Genomic DNA, 20,869 nt, shown 5'->3' with positions numbered 1-20,869 from the left:
CTTACTAATTTCAAAAGCAGATATAATTGTGGATTTTGTCCATTTTGCCAAGAGCTTACATCTAAATTTTCAATTGGAAATTTCCCATCCTATAACCCCAGTTGAGAATAGAACTGAAATTCACTTAGAGGAAAAGCCACTCTTTACAGCTTATGTGTACTTTTGCTATTCAGATATTTGTATTGTCCAGACTTTTCTTAAACATAATCACTTTTCACTATCAATTTGCTGCTTTATTTTTTGTACTACATCCTGCCCTGCGTATTAGTGTTAATACAGTAAATCAAGTAACAATTGTGCATTGCAGCTGTGGAACAAAAAGAATTTTAAAAAATGAGAGATTTAATATTGAGGAGAAGCAAGAAACAATACAACTGTAAAATATCCACTACCGTCAAATTTTCAGAAAAGAAACATTCTGGCGCTACCTTATCTCCCTAGTTTATGAAGCCAAATAAAAGAACAGCTATGAACAATAAGACTAAAAAAGATTATCATAGGACAATTTTCATCTCCTACCATGGTTGATCACATGGGAGTCACACAATATAAAAGGGTTAAAAAACAGGTGTAAAGCTCTACCTTAAAACTAATTCAGTCTCCTACTCTATTCCTACTTTTTGGAAGGCTGCTCACACCTGTCTGTCTGTTAGAATCCTAGTTTCCAAATTCAGTTTCTTAGTATTCAGTTTACTATCATTTGGGGTTTTTTTTATCTTTGGAGGACTTAGAGCAAGCAATGCTAACATTCTCACCCTTTCACCGCTGAGGCATTAGTAGACTTCTATTCCCCTCCATCACCAGTGGCTCCCCAGTGCTTCTAAAAGTATATCCCAGGAGTGGGACCACCTGTCTAGTTTAAGAATCATTTATATAAAACCTTAAATGAGGAGAAAAGAGCTAAGAATTTGTAGTGTGACTAGCAATTTTCTGATATTTATCTAGGCTGCAGATGTGGCAGGTACTTTAAATATAATGAAGATATAGATTAATAATCATCTCATGTAAAATTTATTTTATTATAAGTACAAGGTGCAAGTTTGACAGTGATACATACATGTGCATCTCAAACTGACATTTCAAAAAAAAGTCAGTCCTAATGAAGGCTATAGAAAAGACATATGTTCCAGACTTTCTGATAAATACTTTGCAAATTTAGAATAATTTAAAAACTTCTTCTATCTTTCCTCTAAAACTCACCCCAGAAGTTTTCAGGAAACCGTCCATGATACTGGCCTCCATCAGTGGTAAGATTCACTATACTTAAAGGCTCTTGGAGAGATGGTTTTATAAAGACCCTGATATCATACTAATTACAATAATCCCTCAAAAACTTCTTCAAAGTCATATCCAACTGGAGAAATGCAGATAAGTATGTTGAAGGTGACCTAAAGCACTTGAACTGCTCAAACCAGAGATCTAAGGCTTCATGAAGCAACCAATTTTTTTTTTTTGAGCAGAAAATAGTTAATAGCATTGTTACGTGGGAGGAGAAGAAATAAGTGGGATAAACAGGAAATTCTTAAGTTTCAAAAGCCAACGTATCATGCAACTACATCATAAGATGGACCTGAACAACCAGTTCTCTTGCAATCTGGAAAACTGAGGGAGCAACGAGGAAGTTCGGAGCACCGAATTGATGAAGAATAACATACTGTGATGGGTTGACCCTGGCTGGTTGCCAGGTGCCCACCAAAGCCGTTCTATCACTCCCCCTCCTCAGCTGGACAGGGGAGAGAAAATATAACAAAGAGCTTGTGGGTCGAGATAAGGACAGGAGAGATATCACTCATCACTTACCGTCACGGGCAAAACAGACTCAACTTGGGGAAATTAACTCACTTTATTACAAATCAACCAGAGTAGGGTAATGAGAAAAAAAACGAATCTCAGAACACCTTCCCTCCACCCCTCCCTTCTTCCCGGGCACAACTTCACTCCCGGCTTCTCTACCAACCCCCCCCCCAGCGGCACAGGGGGATGGGGATGGGGTTTACGGTCAGTTCATCACACGTTGTTTTCTGCCGCTTCATCCTCCTCAGGGGGAGGACTCATCACACTCTTCCCTGCTCCAGCGTGGGGTCCCACCCACGGGAGACAGTCCTCCACGAACTTCTCCAACGTGGGCCCTTCCCACGGGCTGCAGCTCTTCACGAACTGCTCCAGCATGGGTCCTTTCCACGGTGTGCAGTCCTTCAGGAGCACACTGCTCCAGCGTGGGTCCCCCACGGGGTCACAAGTCCTGCCAGAAAACCTGCTCCGTGGGCTCCTCTCTCCACAGATCCGCAGGTCCTGCCAGGAACCTGCTCCAGCGCAGGGTTCCCATGGGGTCACAGCCTCCTTCGGGAAACCCACCTGCTCCGGCGTGGGGTCCTCCACGGGCTACAGGTGGATATCTGCTCCACCGTGGACCTCCATGGACTGCAGGGGGACAGCCTGCCTCACCATGGTCTTCACCACGGGCCGCAGGGGAATCTCTGCTCCGGCGCCTGGAGCATCTCCTCCCCCTCCTTCTTCACTGACCTTGGTGTCCGCAGAGTTGTTTCTCTTACATGTTCTCACTCCTCTCTCCGGCTGCCGAATCTGCCTGTCCCAACTTTTTTTTTCCTTCTTAAAAATGTTATCACAGAGGCGTTACCACTATCGCTGATTGGCTCGGCCTTGGCCGGCGGCAGGTCCATCTTAGAGCCGGCTGGTATTGGCTCTCTCTCGAACACAGGGGAAGCTTCCAGCAACTTCTTACAGAAGCCACCCCTGTAACCCCCCCCCGCTACCAAAACCTTGCCAGCAAAACCAATACACATACCCTCACAAGGAAGTTGGCTGAGAAACCCTTTTGGAAGGCTTTGCCATGTGAGCTCTTCCAAGGGAAGATACATCCATACCTATAGTCAGAAACATTAACATTTAGTAATTTTTAACTCTGGACACTGATACCACAGTGTCAAATTCAAGGTAAATTTAATGAAATCTTGCAATGAATGAGGGTGGAAGTGTCAACAGTTATCACTCAGTTGTAGATTCAGTTCCCAAAATATAGTCTGCACTTTCTTATTTTCCCAGACAGTTTGGGCCTCCCTTACCCTACTCTGGTCCTTTCCCATTCAATGTGTATATGTGTCCTAGTTTCAGCTGGAATAGAGTTAACTGTCTTCCTAGTAGCTGGTACGGTGCTATGTTTTGAGTTCAGTATGAGAAGAATGTTGATAACACCGATGTTTTCAGTTGCTGCTAGTAGTGTTTAGACTAATGTCAAGGATTTTTCAGCTTCTCATGCCCAGCCAGCGAGAAAGCTGGAGGGGCACAAGAAGTTGGCACAGGACACAGCCAGGGCACCTGACCCAAACTGGCCAACGGTGTGTTCCATACCATGGGACGTCCCATCCAGTATAGGAACTGGGAAGTGGGGGCGGGGAATCGCTGCTCGGGGACTAGCTGGGTGCCGGTCGGCGGGTGGTGAGCAATTGCACTGCGCATCATTTGTACATTCCAATCCTTTCATTATTGCTGTTGTCATTTTATTAGTGTCATCATTATCATTATTCGTTTCTTCTTTTCTGTTCTATTAAACTGTTCTTATCTCAACCCGTGGGTTTTGCTTCTTTTTCCCTGATTTTCTCCCCCATCCCACTGGGTGGGGGGGAGTGAGTGAGCGGCTGCGTGGTGCTTAGCTGCTGGCTGGGGTTAAACCACGACAATATGCTTATCCTTTAGCCTGGCAACTACTATTACATCCAAACCGCCCACCTCAGTTTTCCCAAACATAACACCACATCTATTCCTTTTCACAAGTCTTATTAACAGTAAAGTAGGCCTTTTCCCCATGCTACCTAAATCTTCCTATGATCCTGCACCCCGTTCTAGCAGGGACTCCCCATTACTCTTCACTGACCAGCTTCTATACCTTCTAGGCAGAGCTTCCTGAAGGTCCCTTTGTCCCAGTTGTCATAAGATTCTCCTCATTGTTACTATTCCATGGTGAGATCGTCCAGGGGAAGAGTTTTTACCTCTCCAGTCTTTCATATCAGACTCTTTCTATTATCATACCTAGGAGTCACAGGGCTCCACAAGAGGACACTCCATCCTGACCATGGTGCTGCCACCACAGCTGCAGAGTGGCTCAGTTTGGTGAGCCAGTGCCTAGGAAGAAAATGATTCTGCCTAACTGTCATTAGATGAAGAAACACGCCAAATTCAGTAATCTGTATCTCCTTTGTAGGTCTTATCCCTGCCTCACCAGGGAAGCACTGCTTTAGCTCATTCTCTCCAAGCAAATTAAAAAAAAAAAAAAAAAAAGTTTTCTCAAAAATATTCCTAGAAAAAAACAGTCTCCAAAGTGGAAGAACAGAATGGTCCAAATGCTACAATAAATATGACTTGCTTTGACTCCACTGAGGAGAAAGCACTGTCAGTGAGAGACTTTAGTATTGTTTAAAACTTCATGAACTATTTAAGTCTGGCTATCCAAGTCTGTCCCATCTATATCTAATACCTCTACATTATTTCTGTAACTTGCCTCTAGGGAGGCAAGTGCCAGTTTCCTCTCGGCATGAATATTCTATATTGCAGGGAAGTGGTTGGAATTGGGATAAATACTGAGTAGCAATTACAGTATAAAAAAAAAGGCTAAGCAAACTTCCTATGAGAACCAGAAAAATCACAAGTGCCTTCTTAACTTCAGGAGAAGGCTGTTCATGTTGACATGGGAGTCAACTATATTCATGTGTGTCCCTCTCTGAGAAAAAGACCAAGACATTAAAAACAGATTTTCACTATCAGTATGATCCCTAGATAACTGCATTGGAGTTTGAAAAGCATATTAGAATTGGCCTAGTCAAATCCAATGAGACCTCAACACGCAGAGTGACTCTACATGGTTCTATCTTCTATGAGATCCAATGGTTGCAAATTCAGTGGGTCTAAAAGTGGATCTTGTGAAAGTGGTATGATGCTGGTTTTGACACCTTTTTTAGCTAACAGGATATAAGTTACTGTATACAGACCACCCTAAGAATGGCCTTTGTCCCAGCAAACAGACACTGAGGAAAGTTACCCTGCTGTACTTCCAACTAAAGAAAAGAATAGCCCTTCTTATACTACACCCTTATCCTCTCACTTTTACAGTACGGCCATATCTCTGTCCTCAGCTAAAGGACACTAGGAGCAAACAAACTACATTGGCTAATAAAAAAACCCTGCAGAATACTAAAACTAAATGTACGCTCTTTGGAGAGTACCCACAATCAAAGCTGCTTTGCCAAGTAATTTCTTGAGTGCAAATACTTCCAGAGCCAACAGTTTCTCTCTACTAAGGACAGTATTACTGTATTCCATGTTTTTGTACTGCTAGCCTGTGACCGGTAGGCCTGATTGGCAGCGTAACTGGGTACTCACAACTTGAGACCAGATCTCTAAAGCACACCACCAATTTGAATGCTTTAAATAAGCTATTTACCAGAAACAAGAGAGCAGTATGTTTTGAACTGATAGGCAAGGTTATGACACTTTAAAAAATAATTCCATACTCTTTGAATCCCTAAAAAATACCACCAATTTACTTCTCAGAAATATTTTAAAGATAGACATTAAGACTGCTTTAAGCTTTCCTGCCACTCTGTTCCCTTGTGTCCCTTCCCCAGCATGGGTGACCCACCAGCCACAATCGCTTGGGTTTGCCCACCTGCGCTGGCTTGGGCTGCCCACAGGCCACAGACCCTTCAGAGGTGTACTGCCTTTTGTATGGAGCATCCCCTTTCAAGAATGCATCTCCAGCAGCATATCTTCAGAAGTGTGGCTCCCAGCAGTATCTTCAGCAGCTGTGCTTCTAGCTCCTAGCTGCTGCCACTTGTTTTCTAAAATATGTTTAGGCAGGAGCACCGTGTGCTCCCCTGGCTGGCAGAAGTTCTGGCAGGCAATGGTTACTCACATGGCTTTCAGAGCTGACTGGAACCAGCTGTGACAGCCACAGGGTGGTTCATGGCCTCCTCCCACACAGGTCACGCTGCAGTCCCCTGCTACTCAAACCCTGCAATTTATGCCTATTACAGTTCCCTATCTGATAAAAACTTGAAGCACTTGTCCCTAATAATATTTGAGCTTAAAAATTAGACACCTCATCACTTTTGTTGAAAGGTGCCTTGATTCAATAAAGAGATCTCTGAATTCAATCTATCAGGGGCAATAGGTCACTGACAACTCTTCAACATTGCTTAACCTAGACAACTGAGTTTTTATTAGACAACTGAAAAACAGTTAGTAATATGCAAGACACTCAATTCTGCTTCTGCATTATCTCCCTACACCAGAGGCATGGTATTGCCTACATCTCCTTTTTTAAAAAAAAATGTTTTATAGGTTAGGAATGTCAAAGGTACTCCTAACTTTATGCAGCTTTTCCGCAGGAAGTAGAAGCTTTTCCCATCAAAAGTGTATTATGGAATCTCTCTCAAGAAACTTTTGGTGTAAGAACGGACAAACATACTCTCACTAAAGTACTCAAATGTTTCACACTGTCACATGACTCAATATTCAAGTATATCCCATCAGGACATGGTTACATGTCCAGACACTAGATAGAAATATATGTCTCAGGTTATTTCCAATGTCACTAAGTACAATACGTGGTATTCTAAGGAAGAAAAGCCCAGGCTTAAAAAAAGAAAATGAACTTACAGATAAAAAGATATGGAGACTTGTAGGGGAGACAACATGACCCAAGATGCAATAATCTAAGGATTTATACATTATAAGAATTAACTTAATTTTATTTTTCAGCGTTTGACTCAGATTAGTGGACACTATGTACTAGTGGCAACAACTGCTTCTAGTTTATTTAGAAGTTTGCTTACTAGCTTTGAAAGAGATCAGGAACAACAGATACTTTAAAAAAAAAGAAATACATTTCTGCATTTATTAATTTTAGGAAAATGTAGGTTGACTGCTAAATAAGGGACCATGTAGCTCAGGAAAGCAATATTAAAGTCTTTAAAATTCCAGTTCATGTTACAGAAACTATAAGTGTAACTTAATTACTTTAAATAATTGTCACAAAGACAATGTAAACCTAACATGGAAGAAAATCACCCACTTAATTTTTAATCCAGTATTCACAAATTTGGAATATATAATGAGAAGAAACAATAAAATGCTATATACTTACTCGGATCAGATTTTGAAAATGTATCTCTGTCCAAAAGATTTCTGTTAAAAAAAAAAAAATTATTTTAATCTTATTTATAAAAAATGGTGAAAGATACAAATCAGATACCAATGCATATATGTTTTTAACAATTTTGATCAAGAGTCAGCTTAGTTTTCTGCCCTCCTAATACATAAGATTTACTCAGTCAGTCAGCACTAACACTTGAGTCATCTTATTATACATTTTGGATTTGAGCAAACTGTAGCTCATATATTCCAATACCATGAAGTGAAAAGCAACACATGACAAGCACATCAAGTATATATAATGGACATCAGGAACAGAAATACCTTCACATCACAAACGTCTACCAGAGATTAACTTCCTAGCTGAATCCCAAAACTTTAAACTTTATTTAAAAGAATGGCTATGAGATCTCAGAGCCATCAGGAAATATCTGTAAGAATCTGTCATGGATGCATAAGGTAAAGAAAACTAAAGCATACACAGGACATACACCAAAATTAGGAATTTTCTAAACATCTACAAAATAGCTAAGAATAAGTAGTAAATATTAATTTCTTTGTTATGCAATGCAGCCCCAATATCTTAACCACACTTCAGCCAACTGAGTGTCATACAAAGATGAGGAGACTCAAATTAACAGTAAGTCTAGAGAATCAGCACTGACCAGAAAACCATTCTCAGAATAGTTACCAACATTTCATCATTCAAAAATAAAAATTTAAAATAAAATTTAAAAAAAAATTAAATTATCTTGACAAACTAGAAAAATGGTCTGAAAACAGGATGCCATTGAACAGGGACAAGATAGAGCTATTAAACCTAGGCAGGTAGTTTAAGTTAGGCATTAAGCTTAATCAACAGCAAAATCGCAGCATAGATGCATATAGCTGGACATACAGTAGTTATGTCAAAAACAGCTCTAGACATCACAGTAGACCACAAATTGAATGCAAGTCAGGAATCTTCTGCCTTTGGGGAAAAAGGCATACTAGAATACATAAAGAAAAATGCCACTTTAATTGTCTGGTCTTCGTAATACTGGTAAACACTCAAGTCAAGCAGTAATGTTTTGGGCACTCCAATTATTTGCAATCTAAGACAGACATGGAGCCACCAGTGTCCAGCGGAAGCAAAAATAATCAGACGTCTATAGAATATATCTATGAGGAAAACACTGCTGCAAATTGAAGCTGATCTCCATGTAGGCAGAGCACCTAGGAACAGGTTTAACCCTAAATTGAATCTTCTGCACTGCAGGCACAGAAGTTGAACTTTATTCCATTGTTATACCATCTTTCATTGTTAAAGGTGGCCAGACATGATGTGAAATCTGCACCACTGAAGGTCTTTAAGAACATGTTAGGTAGCTACAAGTCCTAATAAGTTCTTTGATCCTACCCTAGAGCAAGAGGAAGGATTAAATAACCAGTTTACATCCCTTACAGCTTATTATTTTTAATAATTAGTACAGCCTCTTCAAAGGTCACCATTTATTACTCTCATTCAGATCTAAATCACATTATTTTTGTGCTACTGAACAGTGCTGAAAAGTGTATTAATATGTTGTTAAATACAGGTGTTCTAAGCGGTCCACTCAGGCTTCAACAAGGAAAAGACACTGTATTCCCAATTTAGAAACTGCCAAGTCCACATTTCAGAACAAGCAATAAGAACAAAAGATAGCTTTAAAAGAACATTGGGCGCATCCGTTTCATCCACTTTAGCCAAAGTAGGCACTAGGATTAAAATCTGTGTTTGTGAATGAACCTGAAGTCTGCATGTGCCACTTCTTCAGAACTTCTCTAATCCATTCAGAAGTGGGATTTTTATATATGCATTTAATTATACTCAGAGAGACTTTACTCCATCTTAACCAAAAATGCGCAAATATAAATTAAAATATTAACAAAGCCAGGAAAATCAGCGATTCCAAGTCTGTATTTGACAATGACCGCTACAAACTGCTTTAAAAGACAGTACAGTAAGTTCTGCAATATCATAATTGCCAATCCAAAATGAAAATTGCCTCCTACTCCTCTTTAATTACACATACCTAGATAAGCCATTAATTCATGGTAACTAGAATTGGTTTTATTATCAAAAAATGAATTGCTATAAAAACCTAGAATTATGGTTATATGAAAGAAATAGTACATTAGGTTTTGGGATAGGCCTCCCATGCTCACTATTAGGATTCCAAGCAATTTTAATTTCTCTGCATAAATACTATAAAATGACCTTATAATTGGTAAATTAGTGTTTGTGACTGCAGATTAAGATTAAACCATTTTAATGACTCTTATACTCAACTAAGGTGCTTTGAGTTTTTTAAATATTTCCTACTCTTATTTTTTTCCTTTTTAAGTTTTCTTCCTCTGTTTTCCCATATACATAAAAACATACAGACTGGCCATACCTGGTATGGCCAGTCTTTAAAGCTCAGTCTATCCTGATACCCTTATTCCAGCAGTTGCAAAAAGTAGCCACCATGGGAACAGTGTAAGAACAAGGTAAGAATCTGTAATACTTCCTGAGAATGTTCCTGGTCACCAACCATTAGCTGCTCAGGGACTTCTTGAATGAAGAACATTTCTACATCGACAGTATCCCTGAAAGGATTGTAAGGGTTGAGATACCAAAGTTTAACACTGTAACTCAGGTCAGTGTCATTAATTCACAGTTTTGAACTAATACAGCTTGTAATATACTCAATTTGACCTTTCACGCATTTCACCATAAATAAACAATGTCAAAGCAAAGTTTGCAGGCATGCCTGATCTTCCAAATCATTAATAACCAACCAAAATAGTAACATAAGAACTTAAGCTGTTCAAGCAATGCAGCTAGTTTCAGAAGAAACTTAAAGACTAGTGCCAACAAAAAAAAAAGAAAAAAAAAAAAGTCTGATTTGCCCACTAAATCACCTAACAGCTCAAAAGACTGCTCAATTTCATTTGTGCATTTTCATTTTAGGGGGAAAACAATCAAAGTCCTCCTTTAAATATATGAAAACTGCATGCCACATAAGCATAGGACACTCTACAACCAAAAGAAATGCTAAGAGCAAAAGGAGAAAGACGACTGGATGTATTTCTGGAACTTTATGTAGTCTTTATCCCTTTAATAGTCAATGGCACTTTCTGCACAGTCTGAGCAATACAGGGTGTATTTCTTTCCCTTTTTCCTGAGAAAAGCATTCTCTTTGGTAGTATGCTATTTTGTCTCAGGAAACAGTCCTAGGAAAGCTCACAAACTCAGAAACCAGAAATAGCTGAAACTTCTGTTTCTTCCTCCTCATCAAAGTATCAAGAGAAACAGACTTCTATTTTGACTGAAGATGGTGAGTATATTTTTTCTATGCCCATTAAGCTTTTCAGATAAAGAATGCAAAAAGAAAAGAGAAGGAATTGCTATTAATTATGAGGAAAAAAAAAAAGACATATGCTTTTACCTGGAAAAACATGCACATCAAATACCTACAGCAAAGAAGTCTGGGAACATCTGTGCAGAAAGCATTATTCTACCATCACAGATCCTGAAGGAATTCATTCTGCACCTCCCCATTCTGGAGTGGACCTTCCAAAATGGTTGCAAGGGCATAAACAACGAATGGAAAAAACCAAATAGGAGCCACTGCAATAACACCTACTTAGTCTAAACTGGAACACACAAGACAGATTAGAAATGCTGGGATAAAGAGTTATTTTTCTGTATGAGAGCAATTTCCCCAGGAAAAGAAAAAGTAATCAGTCAATAAGAAAATTTAAAACATATTTAGCTATGCCTTGCAGAATCACTTTGTTCACAAAGTTTCATGAACTCCATAAAGATTTGTCAAAATAACAGTTTCTGCCCAGTACTTTGCTTCAAAAATTGTTTCAAAACAGAATAGAGTATTTCAGTTGGAAGGAACCTACAGCAGACATCTAGTTCAACTTCAGGGCTTTTTAAAGCATGTTATTAAGGGCATTGTCCAAATGCCTCTTAAACACTGACAGGCATGGGGCATCAACCTCCTCTCTAGGAAGCCTGTTCCAGTGTTTGACCACCCTCTCAATAAAGAAATGTTTCCTAATGTGAAGTTTTTTGTACTATGTTCAATGTAAAACCATCTCATATGTATAAATCAGATACTTCAAGATTCACTGATCTAGTTAGCAGTGGCAGCTAAACACAAATCGTTACAGTTGATGTTGCTTTGTATGATCTCACGTACTCTATGCATCATACCTATGTTGACAAAGACTGACCTATGTTAAAAAGTAATATTTGCTCACCTTGTTCACACACAAGTTGCTTCAAATTTGACTTTATTTTAATGCTCAATATCTGAACTTCCTGCTCTGTAATTTTTTTTGTTTTAAATTTAACTCTTTGTTATACCCAACTGCTAAGCAGAAGTAAATCCAATTCTCCCTTCAAAAATGACAGAATTCTGGCACTGAAAAACAGACTACAGTAACTACAGAATGAAATAGTTTAAAATCTATCTCTCTAGTCTCAAAAAAAAAAAAAACAACCACAAAAACCTAAAAAACCCTGTGTTCATATGACTGGAAAAATACTTATTTATACATTGCTTTCAGCAGCTCTGAAATCCTTAATGATAAAAAAAGTGGTTTACTTCAGATGAATTTGTCAGAATCTCTCCAGGTGTTAAAAGTTTTATGTTTCTCTTCATCTTTAGATTACGTTTAAGTGCATGGAAAGATTCCTTGGTTGTGAAATAAAGCACTCAGCAGTTTCCAAACACAAAAGCTAGTTGCCCATGCAAAATTGTTTTTAATTTTTAGAAAATATACATTTTCAATATATTATATTCTCATATAAGCATACACTACTTTTCTCACAGTACACTTGTACCACTCCATGGGAAGAGGAATTGTTCCGAGTTCATTAAACAGTCCATTAAACAAATGCATTTCTGTTTCCCTCACTTAATGTGGGGCCCATGTGTCTTTTTCAAGGAAGATCCTGAAAAAAGCAGCAGCATCTCCTCACTTTTTACTGTGCAGAATAGTATCCATTCTACTACTAATTGTAACATAACTGTATTAAATCCTAGTAGTCGCTGTCCCTCAGCTTTGACTGATATTACTGGACTTGCAATAGTCAGTCCTAGGTAAGATGAGGTATGATCCAAAGAGCCTACTTGAGTGAAGAGTCCACTTGACTTCCTGCAGAGTAATTTCACAAACAATTTTTCAGTTGTAATGCTAGCTTAAGTAGTCACCCTTCCCTAGCTATTTACTCTCACCTTCTGTATTCTGTCAGAACACAACAAAAAGCAAGATATTAGCCTCCAGATCTCTATATTCAAAATGCCCTGGACCTAAAAGCAGATTAGACAATTTCTCAGAATTTTATCTTCTTGTCAAAATAACTGGTTCTCTTAGGAAAGGCTCACAGGTGAGAAAATGGTGGCTCTCCTGACTAAGAAGCAATTAGGATGACTTCTTCCTTTCTGTTCAGATTGTCTCCACTCTTTGGGACACTAGAAGGACTGGGAAGAAAGCAAACATATCTCTGATATGCAAGCTTAACATCCACAATACCTCTTCATAACTTTTGGAGAATTGACTCTTCTTGTGCACAAGAAGACGAAAAAATAATTTTCAGCCTCCCAGTAACTTTCATTGTCTATTTAAACATATATTGGTTGAGAAGCCATTATCTTAAAGGAAAAAGAAAGGGAGAAGCAATGAGAAGGGTTAGACCAGCAGTGCTTCCATGAGTTTTTTTGACAACCTACAGAAAGTCCTCTCTGGCTAGATGTACGCAAACAGTTTTAGGATGAAACCTCTATTAAAACTGCTAACTACTCCTGGGGATTAAAAAAAAAAAACAAAAACAAAGGAGTTGCCAAGTTTATTTACTTCAACATAAGAATAGTTTTGCAGACATTCTATGGAAACAGACAGGAAGTACTGAATTATGAAAAGATACACTTGCAGATGAAGCAGACCTGAACACATTCTTGGACTGTTCCAGTTTAAATAAAAAAAGTCCATTTAGGAATATCACAAACTGAACTCTGCTTCAATACCAACCTAATTATTATTTGAAACCAACAGAATGAACCATCTACATTTATGTTTCTAAGGCTGAGCAGGTAAACAGTCTCTGGGTCTGAGCTACTAGTGACGTATCCTGGGGGATGGCACTAAGGATTGCTGGTGGTCAAAAGATCTATTCAATCTAGTGTCAACTCACTGGTCCCTTCCAGATACTTTCACCCAGCCCATCCAAATCCATGGATATGCTGCCCTATTTTAGATCTGATTTCTTTAGGAATGTAGAGTTAATACAGTGTTTCATTAATGTATAACAATATATATAACATACAGACTGGTATTGCAGTTTTTCTGAAACAACTCTTCAAAAGGTATGCATCAAAGAAGTAATTTAGAAGGTAAACGTATACCTCATCCTTTCTCAGCCATTGCAGAGGTGTTGGGGGGTGAGGCACTGCTTAGATGGGCAGAGAAAGAAAGAAAATGAGGAAAATAATACTACTACAGAAAGTCATCATAATAGTACATTTAAAGTTGTTACACACTTCCTAGTACGTAGCCCTTTCCCATATGGCTTTCCCATATACCACCCTTCTGAGGCCTGAGGTTGCCGGCTTCAGCTGTGGGAGGGTGTCCCACTGAGCCATCCCCCAGTGTACCACATCCTGCCTGGGGAGAAGCATGACGTTTACGGTGGTGGCAGGGGTGGAACAGGTGGTCTCAGGAGTATGATGTAGATGGCTTCTTCCTCCCCACTCTGAGGACCCCCACCTGGGCTATTTTTCCAACATGCTTTTACATCCTGCTCTTGCCTCATTGGTCTGCAACTCCGTTTCACACCCACATTTACTGTATATATTGTGTATTACATCTGCTTGAGGCTTGCTCTTTCCGCTCTTTTGAATTTGCCCAGCTCCCAGCCTGGACTTCTTTACCAACCACTGGTGACCTCTTCACAGCGCTGGGGTCCCCAGTGGCACCCCGAGCCCCCTCTTTTCAGCCTCTGCTCCTGCTCCCCCACCCTGCACCCCGTGTCCGCACTTGCAAGGCCTCTGCTGTCACACCACGCCCGTGCTCCTCTGCACTACACCGTTCCGTGCAAGTCACAAACAGGTCATTCCACACAGAATAACTACTTGCTACTACTACCTGTAGAAAGAAATACGGTTATACCACACAATTACACAAAGACAAGCCAAAGCGAAACCAAGCAGTAGCCACCTGGTCATTAGAAAAAACACTGGTTTGGGTTTGCAGCTAAGCAAACCCAAACAAAGCTCCATGTAGGCAAAGACAAGTTTAGACAAAATCTGACAAGTCCTGAGACTTGTACAGTTAGTATGAAACCTGGGGCCTGCTCCTAGCAATCGCAAGACTCAATTTACGGGGCAACACCACATTTGCCTTAAATTCTAGAAGTCACATGGCTGCATGCTTAAAGTTCAAACAATATACACGCATAGGTGAAAACAAAACCATGTAGGCTATCAGGCTAATGCATCTCTGTGACTATTTTGATGGACACTGTCACCTGTTTACATTTTCTCCCAATACACTCGTTTTTCTCGGCTGAAGCCAGCTGGTTGTCTAGGTAGTTTCATTTCAAAGAAAAAACATGTAAGATCAACTTTCTGTTGTCGGTCACACATAACCACTCCACAGACTTCTAATCCAACCTGGGCACACATACACAAAGAAAGCAGAAAAATTAAAGCCAGACTTACCATCAGGATGAATTTTATATTCTGTATTTTGTACTATACAGAGTTACAAGCTCAAATAATTAATTTGTTATGGATATTTCTTTTATCATTCCATCTTCCTGCAACAGGGATTTCTAACAAATGATTAATATTTCCAAAAAACCAGGAGGTAAGTACACTGGCTGGAAAGAATCGATCTTGCCAGAAATCAATGCCTAGGACAATCAAAGATATAATTAAACATACTTTTGGATACCGCAACCACTAGAAAGTGGCTGGTGATGACTTTCAGACTGCCAAACAAAAAGAAAGGCAAAAAACCTGAAGTAATACGTTTTGTTCCTCTGTGCAAGAAACTCGAAATTAAATTATCTTCATTACTGAGAATAGGAGTTGCTTAATTCCATTCAGCCCATTCATTAGTATTAGATTTCTGTACAAATTGTGAAGCGGCATAGAACCGATCCAAACCAGGCATGGGCAACCAATTGTATTTCTGTTGAATTAACCATGATAAGGAGTTTATGCTGCCTTTCCGCACATTACGCCTGGTGTGGGAATACAACCAGTGTAGAGCCTCTCCAGCATAAACCCTGAATGATGAGGACAGACTGCCTAATTGAGCATAAAGCCTAGCAGAGCAAGACTATCATAAAAAACTTTCTCAATTAGCAAAGTGACCCTGTACTGTGTCAATATTTTACAACACTTTTACCATCTTTCAGGTAACCATGTCATCTTTGATACATGACTAGAAGTCATAAAGTGATCAAACCACAGATTCTCTTTCCTATAGATATTAAAAAATTAGTCTCAAGAAGATAATTCTGATTAATAACTGCTCATTCAGTAAGTAAATAAACATTAACATGAGGCATAATGAAACTCTTGGCCTTTCTTGTAAGACAAGGTTTCATAAAGGCTATGGCTCAATCAGGAGACTACAGGAAAAAAACTAGGTCGGTCTACACAGTAACCATGAGGAGCATAAATCACCATTATACAGATCACAACAGAGAGTGAAAAACTTGAGAGCCCATTGAACTACGTTGAACTTCGTATGTTCACACAGAGTACAAACTTCAAGATATGTGACAACCATAATCTACTTGTGCTCTCGGTATTAAATATGCTAGTTCAGTCAACAACATAGTATCTGCACTGATAAAAGGGAAGATGGGAACAGAATACAAAGTTTTTTCCAAGATTTAACTAGATTGGAATCAGTGAAGAACATCACCAGAGAGGGAGATACAGGATGACAGACGCATGGCCTGAAGCTTACCACAAGCTCACATGGGACCACAAATTTACACACACAGCTGGTAAGTGAAGATTCAAGTCTTGGCACAGGCCTATAATCAGTATGCAGTGCAAATACCTCTTCAGAGAGGAAGAGGAACCTTTGGGCTGGAAAACAGCAGTGGAGTAAAAGAGCAGCCTATATTCTCTCTTCCACACCAACTGCAGGGCCAAGGTCCTGATCCTTCACCACATGACAATCATGCAAAATTATGCCAGGCTGCAACAAGTAAAGAATGCACAGTAGGTGACAACAAAATTTTCATCAGACCATGGATGCCGTTCAGGGCGCAGAGGGAGATGGCTACCAGAACAATTGATCCAGACAATAGTGGACTATTACCAACACCAGAGGATCCTCTGGGATGACACATTTAAGTTGTTCTGCCACATTAGATCTGGCTCTTGAGCCAAAGAATACAGAGTCCTGATAAAAAAAACTCAGAGGTTTGGGAATCTTCTTCTTACAAGAGTCAGAAAAGAACTGCGAACTTTTTGTTTGATAGGCACTGAGTAGTAATAACTAGAAAAAATTAAATTAATTTCTTGCTTTTCTAGCATTTGTAAAACTACAGCCAATGCTGGCATTCAATAAGCCATGGGAATCATATGAAAAGTTTTTAGTCATAAAGAAACCCCAGAAAGAGCACCACCTGATATCCAAAACATTTCTGGACTTTACAATTTTCATAGACAATTTCTCATCCTATGAGATGCACTTCTCCTAAAGGCTACCTGATGTGTCCCTGAAGCTAAAACAGGCTGGCCTGCAGAATAAGAAGTAGTGCAATGCCATCTGCATAGTACTGGAACCTGGCTAATTTGGTAACATTGACAGTACAGGCATGCAGGGCAAATTGACTTGGGAAGTGCTGACAGTTGAACCATGCAGAATTAAAAGCTCGGTGAATAGAAGCTGTATCCTTACAGGAAAGAGAGAGAGAAAGGAAAGAGAGAAAGGAAAGAGAGAAAGGAAAGAGAGAAAGGAAAGAGAGAAAGGAAAGAGAGAAAGGAAAGAGAGAAAGGAAAGAGAGAAAGGAAAGAGAGAAAGGAAAGAGAGAAAGGAAAGAGAGAAAGGAAAGAGAGAAAGGAAAGAGAGAAAGGAAAGACTATTGTCTGGAGTCACAAATTTATTGTGTGGCACAAATAGCTTGTACTGCTTCACAGACCACCAAGTTACACCACCTGTACAAACTGGAAGAAGTTCCCATATCTCCTATAAAGAAAACAAGCAAAAAAAGAAAAAAAAAAAAATCTAGGAAGAAAGAATAGGTAGGAGCTGATAATTGTTGATGTAAACTAGTGACCAAAATTGGTTCTACAACTCTTCAGATATCAAGGGAAAACTAATGTCTCGACCCAAACTATTTTAAAAGCATTTCTCTCCAGGTGTGTAAGCAATACACAACTGCTAATTATTAAAGAATTTTCAGCATTCTCTGAACTTTGCAGTTTGCTCTTGCTGTATTTCACAATTTCATTTAACACTACTTTTTGAGAGCTTTAGCCAATAAATGTGTTTACAGATGAATCACAAACATGTGTTAATCATTACTCTCTGCCCCAATATCATTCATTTTATACTCAATTTTAAAGCATGATTTTGTAACCAAAAGCTGTCATCCCAGCACATAAAGAAGAAAGGAATCACCACAGAAATTCCCACCCTTCTGCACTTGACATTGAGACATATCAGGATGGGAAACCGTTTTTTTTTAAATAAGAAAAAAAGAGCAGTTTTAACAAAACAGACATGGCTTTTGAAGATACCTACAGAGAAATTAACATTGTAAACTATATACTGAAATTAGTTACAAGTAAGGTAACGAAGGTCAGAATTGATTGTCTATGTCATATTCCTACATTTCTTCGTAACTACCTGATGGATTCTCAAATCACTATAAAACTAAGGTTTGAAGAAAACATTGCAGGTATATACAAACAATACCTGGAATGAAAGAAACTCCCATTATAAGTGAACTGGGTCAAATCCAGCATAAATGTTCTGACATCTGTAATTGTGACAGGTTACTTGAGGAACCTAGAAGTAATACTAAAGGTCCTGGACTGCTTTTACACACAGCAGCACGCCCTTCACTGGACCAGGGTTTTCTGTGGTTGTTGCCAGTGAACTTGGCAGAGGCAAGCAGTAAGTACATCGGGGTGTTCCCATGTCAGCTTAGTGACTGTTTCAGTATTCCAAATTCAATCTTACTCTATTTCTTATCGTCTCAGCCTTCTTTTGAAATGCAACCTTGATAAAACATCAAATCATACTTTATTTACTAAGGCAAGAGAGAGAGTTGTCTGACAATTTAAGTTTAGAGCCCTGCCGTTCTGTCCTCGGAGAAGTAGTGTCAACTGCAGGAACTCCCGGGCAGCTACATTAGAAAATGGAGCAACGGACTGAAGCACAAACTTTGCCTCATTTCCCATCGGGAAACAACACTAACAGTTCAAATTATCCACTAGAAGCTGCCAACTCTGGTGGTGGTGAAAGGAACCACTGCTCTGCAACTACTAGGGAATACTTAAGGAAGCTGTGAAACACGAATAAAGATACGAATATGAAAGCCCACAAATAAAATATTTTTAGACCTCTAACGGGAAATTCCCTGCGATTCAAGGGAGAAAGCAGGATTTTTGAAATACCGATAAACAAACCGCGGCCAAATAAATGCCGAGGAACAAACCGGCATACGCTAGGTTTTGTGTTACGGGCTGGCATTTTCTTAATTTATCGGCAACAGCGTTACGATAAAACGTGACGAGGTAGCACGCCCGGTTTCGTAACAGTTCGGCAGGAGAGCCTGAAACAACCTGCGAAAGGATTATTGCGGATGGGAGTTTCCTCCGTCCCCACCCGCGGCACTTGGGACAGCTCCAGAAGTTAAAACACCGGCTGGAGAAATCGCTCTGCGCGCACGCACAGCGACGCGACTCCCGCTCCCCTCCGGCCAGCTTCCCCCGTGCCGCCGGCGGCACGGGAAGGGTCCGGGGCGGCAGCGGCGGCCGCCCGTTTCGGCGAAGCCGCCGGCCGCCCGCAGCCCCTGCGAGAGCCGGCGCTTCTGCCCCGGGGTCCGCCGGCAGCACCCCCGCCCCCGGCACGCCTAGCGCGCGGCAAGCGGGCTGCCGCGGGCCGGCTGCCGACCCCGGGCTGCGCCCAGGCGCTGCCGGCGGCTCAGCGCTCACAACTTCCCCGCGCCGGGCACGCTCTCCCAGGGCAGGAGGGAAAGCGCCTCGCACGGCGCCGGGCATGCGGCGGGCCGCCCCGCGCCCGGCCGCTGCCCCTTCTCCCGCCCGCCCCCCTCGGCTGACAGAGCCCGGGGCGAGGGGAGCCCCCGGCCCGGCGCACGGCGGGGACCAGCCCGCTCGCCCGCCTGCCCCCTCCGACGCCCCCGGGGCGCGCGGGCAGGGCGGCCCGCAGCCGCCGCCGCCGTACCTGCAGGACACGGAGAGCTCCACCTTGGTGGCCGGGATGCTGGCGCCGAGGACGTTAAAATCCCCCACGGACGCCATGTTCGGAAACCCACCGCTTCTGCCCGGCTTCTGCCGCCCCGCCGGCTCCTCCAGCCCGAACATGGGGCAGCGCAGGGCGGGCAGGAGGGCGGCGGAGAGGGAGGGGAGGAGGCGGCGCCAAGCGTCCCGCCACACCGCGGCGACGCCGCCGCCGCCCGTGGCGCGGAGCGGAACGGTGCACCGGCCCGCGCCGCCGCCCGCGGGCTGCCGCCGCCGACTGAGGCGGCGAGGCGGGAGCGGGGCGGTGACGTCACCGCGGGCGGGAGCCGCGCGTGACTGCCCCAGCCCGGGGCGCGCGGGGTGCCCGACGGCCGGTGCCAGGGGCGGGCCGGCCGCCCCGCCGCCGCCCTGCCCCGCTCGGGCGCCGGAGCCCCCGGGGAGGAAGCGGCACCGGGGCCGCGGGGCGGGGAAGGGCCCCGGTGGAAGCGAGCCCGGCGGGCGGTCCCGCGCGTTTTCGCTCCCGCGACTCCCCGGTCTCGGCCCCTGCGCGGAAACCCCCGCGCCGCCCCGCCCCGCCCCGTCCCGCAGGGTAGCCGGGGAATCCCCTGCCTCCCCGTTCGTGAGTCAGCGGGCCCCCACGCCCCGAGCAACTCCCCGCCTCCGCGGGAGCCGGCGGCGGGGGAGAGCGCGGCCCGGCCGGTAACGTCCCAAACTTCAACGTCCCGCGCGCGGGCCCGCGGTGAGGCGGACTTGTTCTCCCGGGCCACGACGGAAAACGCACCCCGGCGGCAAAGGCCAGGGGTGTTCGGGGAGCGGCGGCTGCCGCCGCCCGATGCGGCAGGGGAGGGACGGGGCGCGGCGGCGCCGCTGCCGGGCGGGCGGGCTCCGCGCCGCCAGGGGGCGCCGCAGAGCGGGAGCAGCGGGCGTGTGCGCGGCGCTGAGCGGCGCGGCCGGCTGCTCTTCCGAGGGGTACTCGCGAAAGCCGGAAAGAAAGAACAAACCTAGAAAACCAGACGGCAATGTTAATTGCCCTTGTAGAGAGAACAGCAATCGTTATTACAAGAGACTTGAGCCAAAAGACGTGCTCCTACCTTGGTCGTTACATGCGTTAAGTGGCACCTTGAAAAATGGGAATTTCACCCTCTCGTGTACTTGCGCAGGCCCCCTTTTTTTTTTTTTTAAGACCGCTAGTTCAGTCGCGCTGAATCTGTCCACAATAATTC

The 20,869-nt window shown here is 42.6% G+C and overlaps 1 protein-coding gene across 1 annotated transcript in view; it reads right to left on the bottom strand.

Annotated features, from left to right (window-relative positions):
* CPNE8 (copine 8) overlaps nt 1–19,901 on the bottom strand; it is a 109,278-nt gene extending 89,377 nt beyond the window's left edge. Inside the window, exons 1-2 of the mRNA XM_030015655.1 lie at nt 19,630–19,901; nt 7,160–7,200 (exon numbers count right to left, since the gene is read on the bottom strand). Of these exons, the coding sequence (XP_029871515.1) occupies nt 7,160–7,200; nt 19,630–19,769 (181 nt within the window). The 5' untranslated portion in view covers nt 19,770–19,901. The remainder of the gene's footprint in view (nt 1–7,159; nt 7,201–19,629) is intronic.
* Nucleotides 19,902–20,869: the final 968 nt, after the last annotated feature.

The sequence above is a fragment of the Aquila chrysaetos genome, chromosome 5 (genome assembly GCF_900496995.4).
Source record: "Aquila chrysaetos chrysaetos chromosome 5, bAquChr1.4, whole genome shotgun sequence".
NCBI classification, from domain to species: Eukaryota; Metazoa; Chordata; class Aves; order Accipitriformes; family Accipitridae; genus Aquila; species Aquila chrysaetos.
Note: the sequence above shows the minus strand (reverse complement) of the source record. Positions and strands in the feature narration are given on the sequence as shown.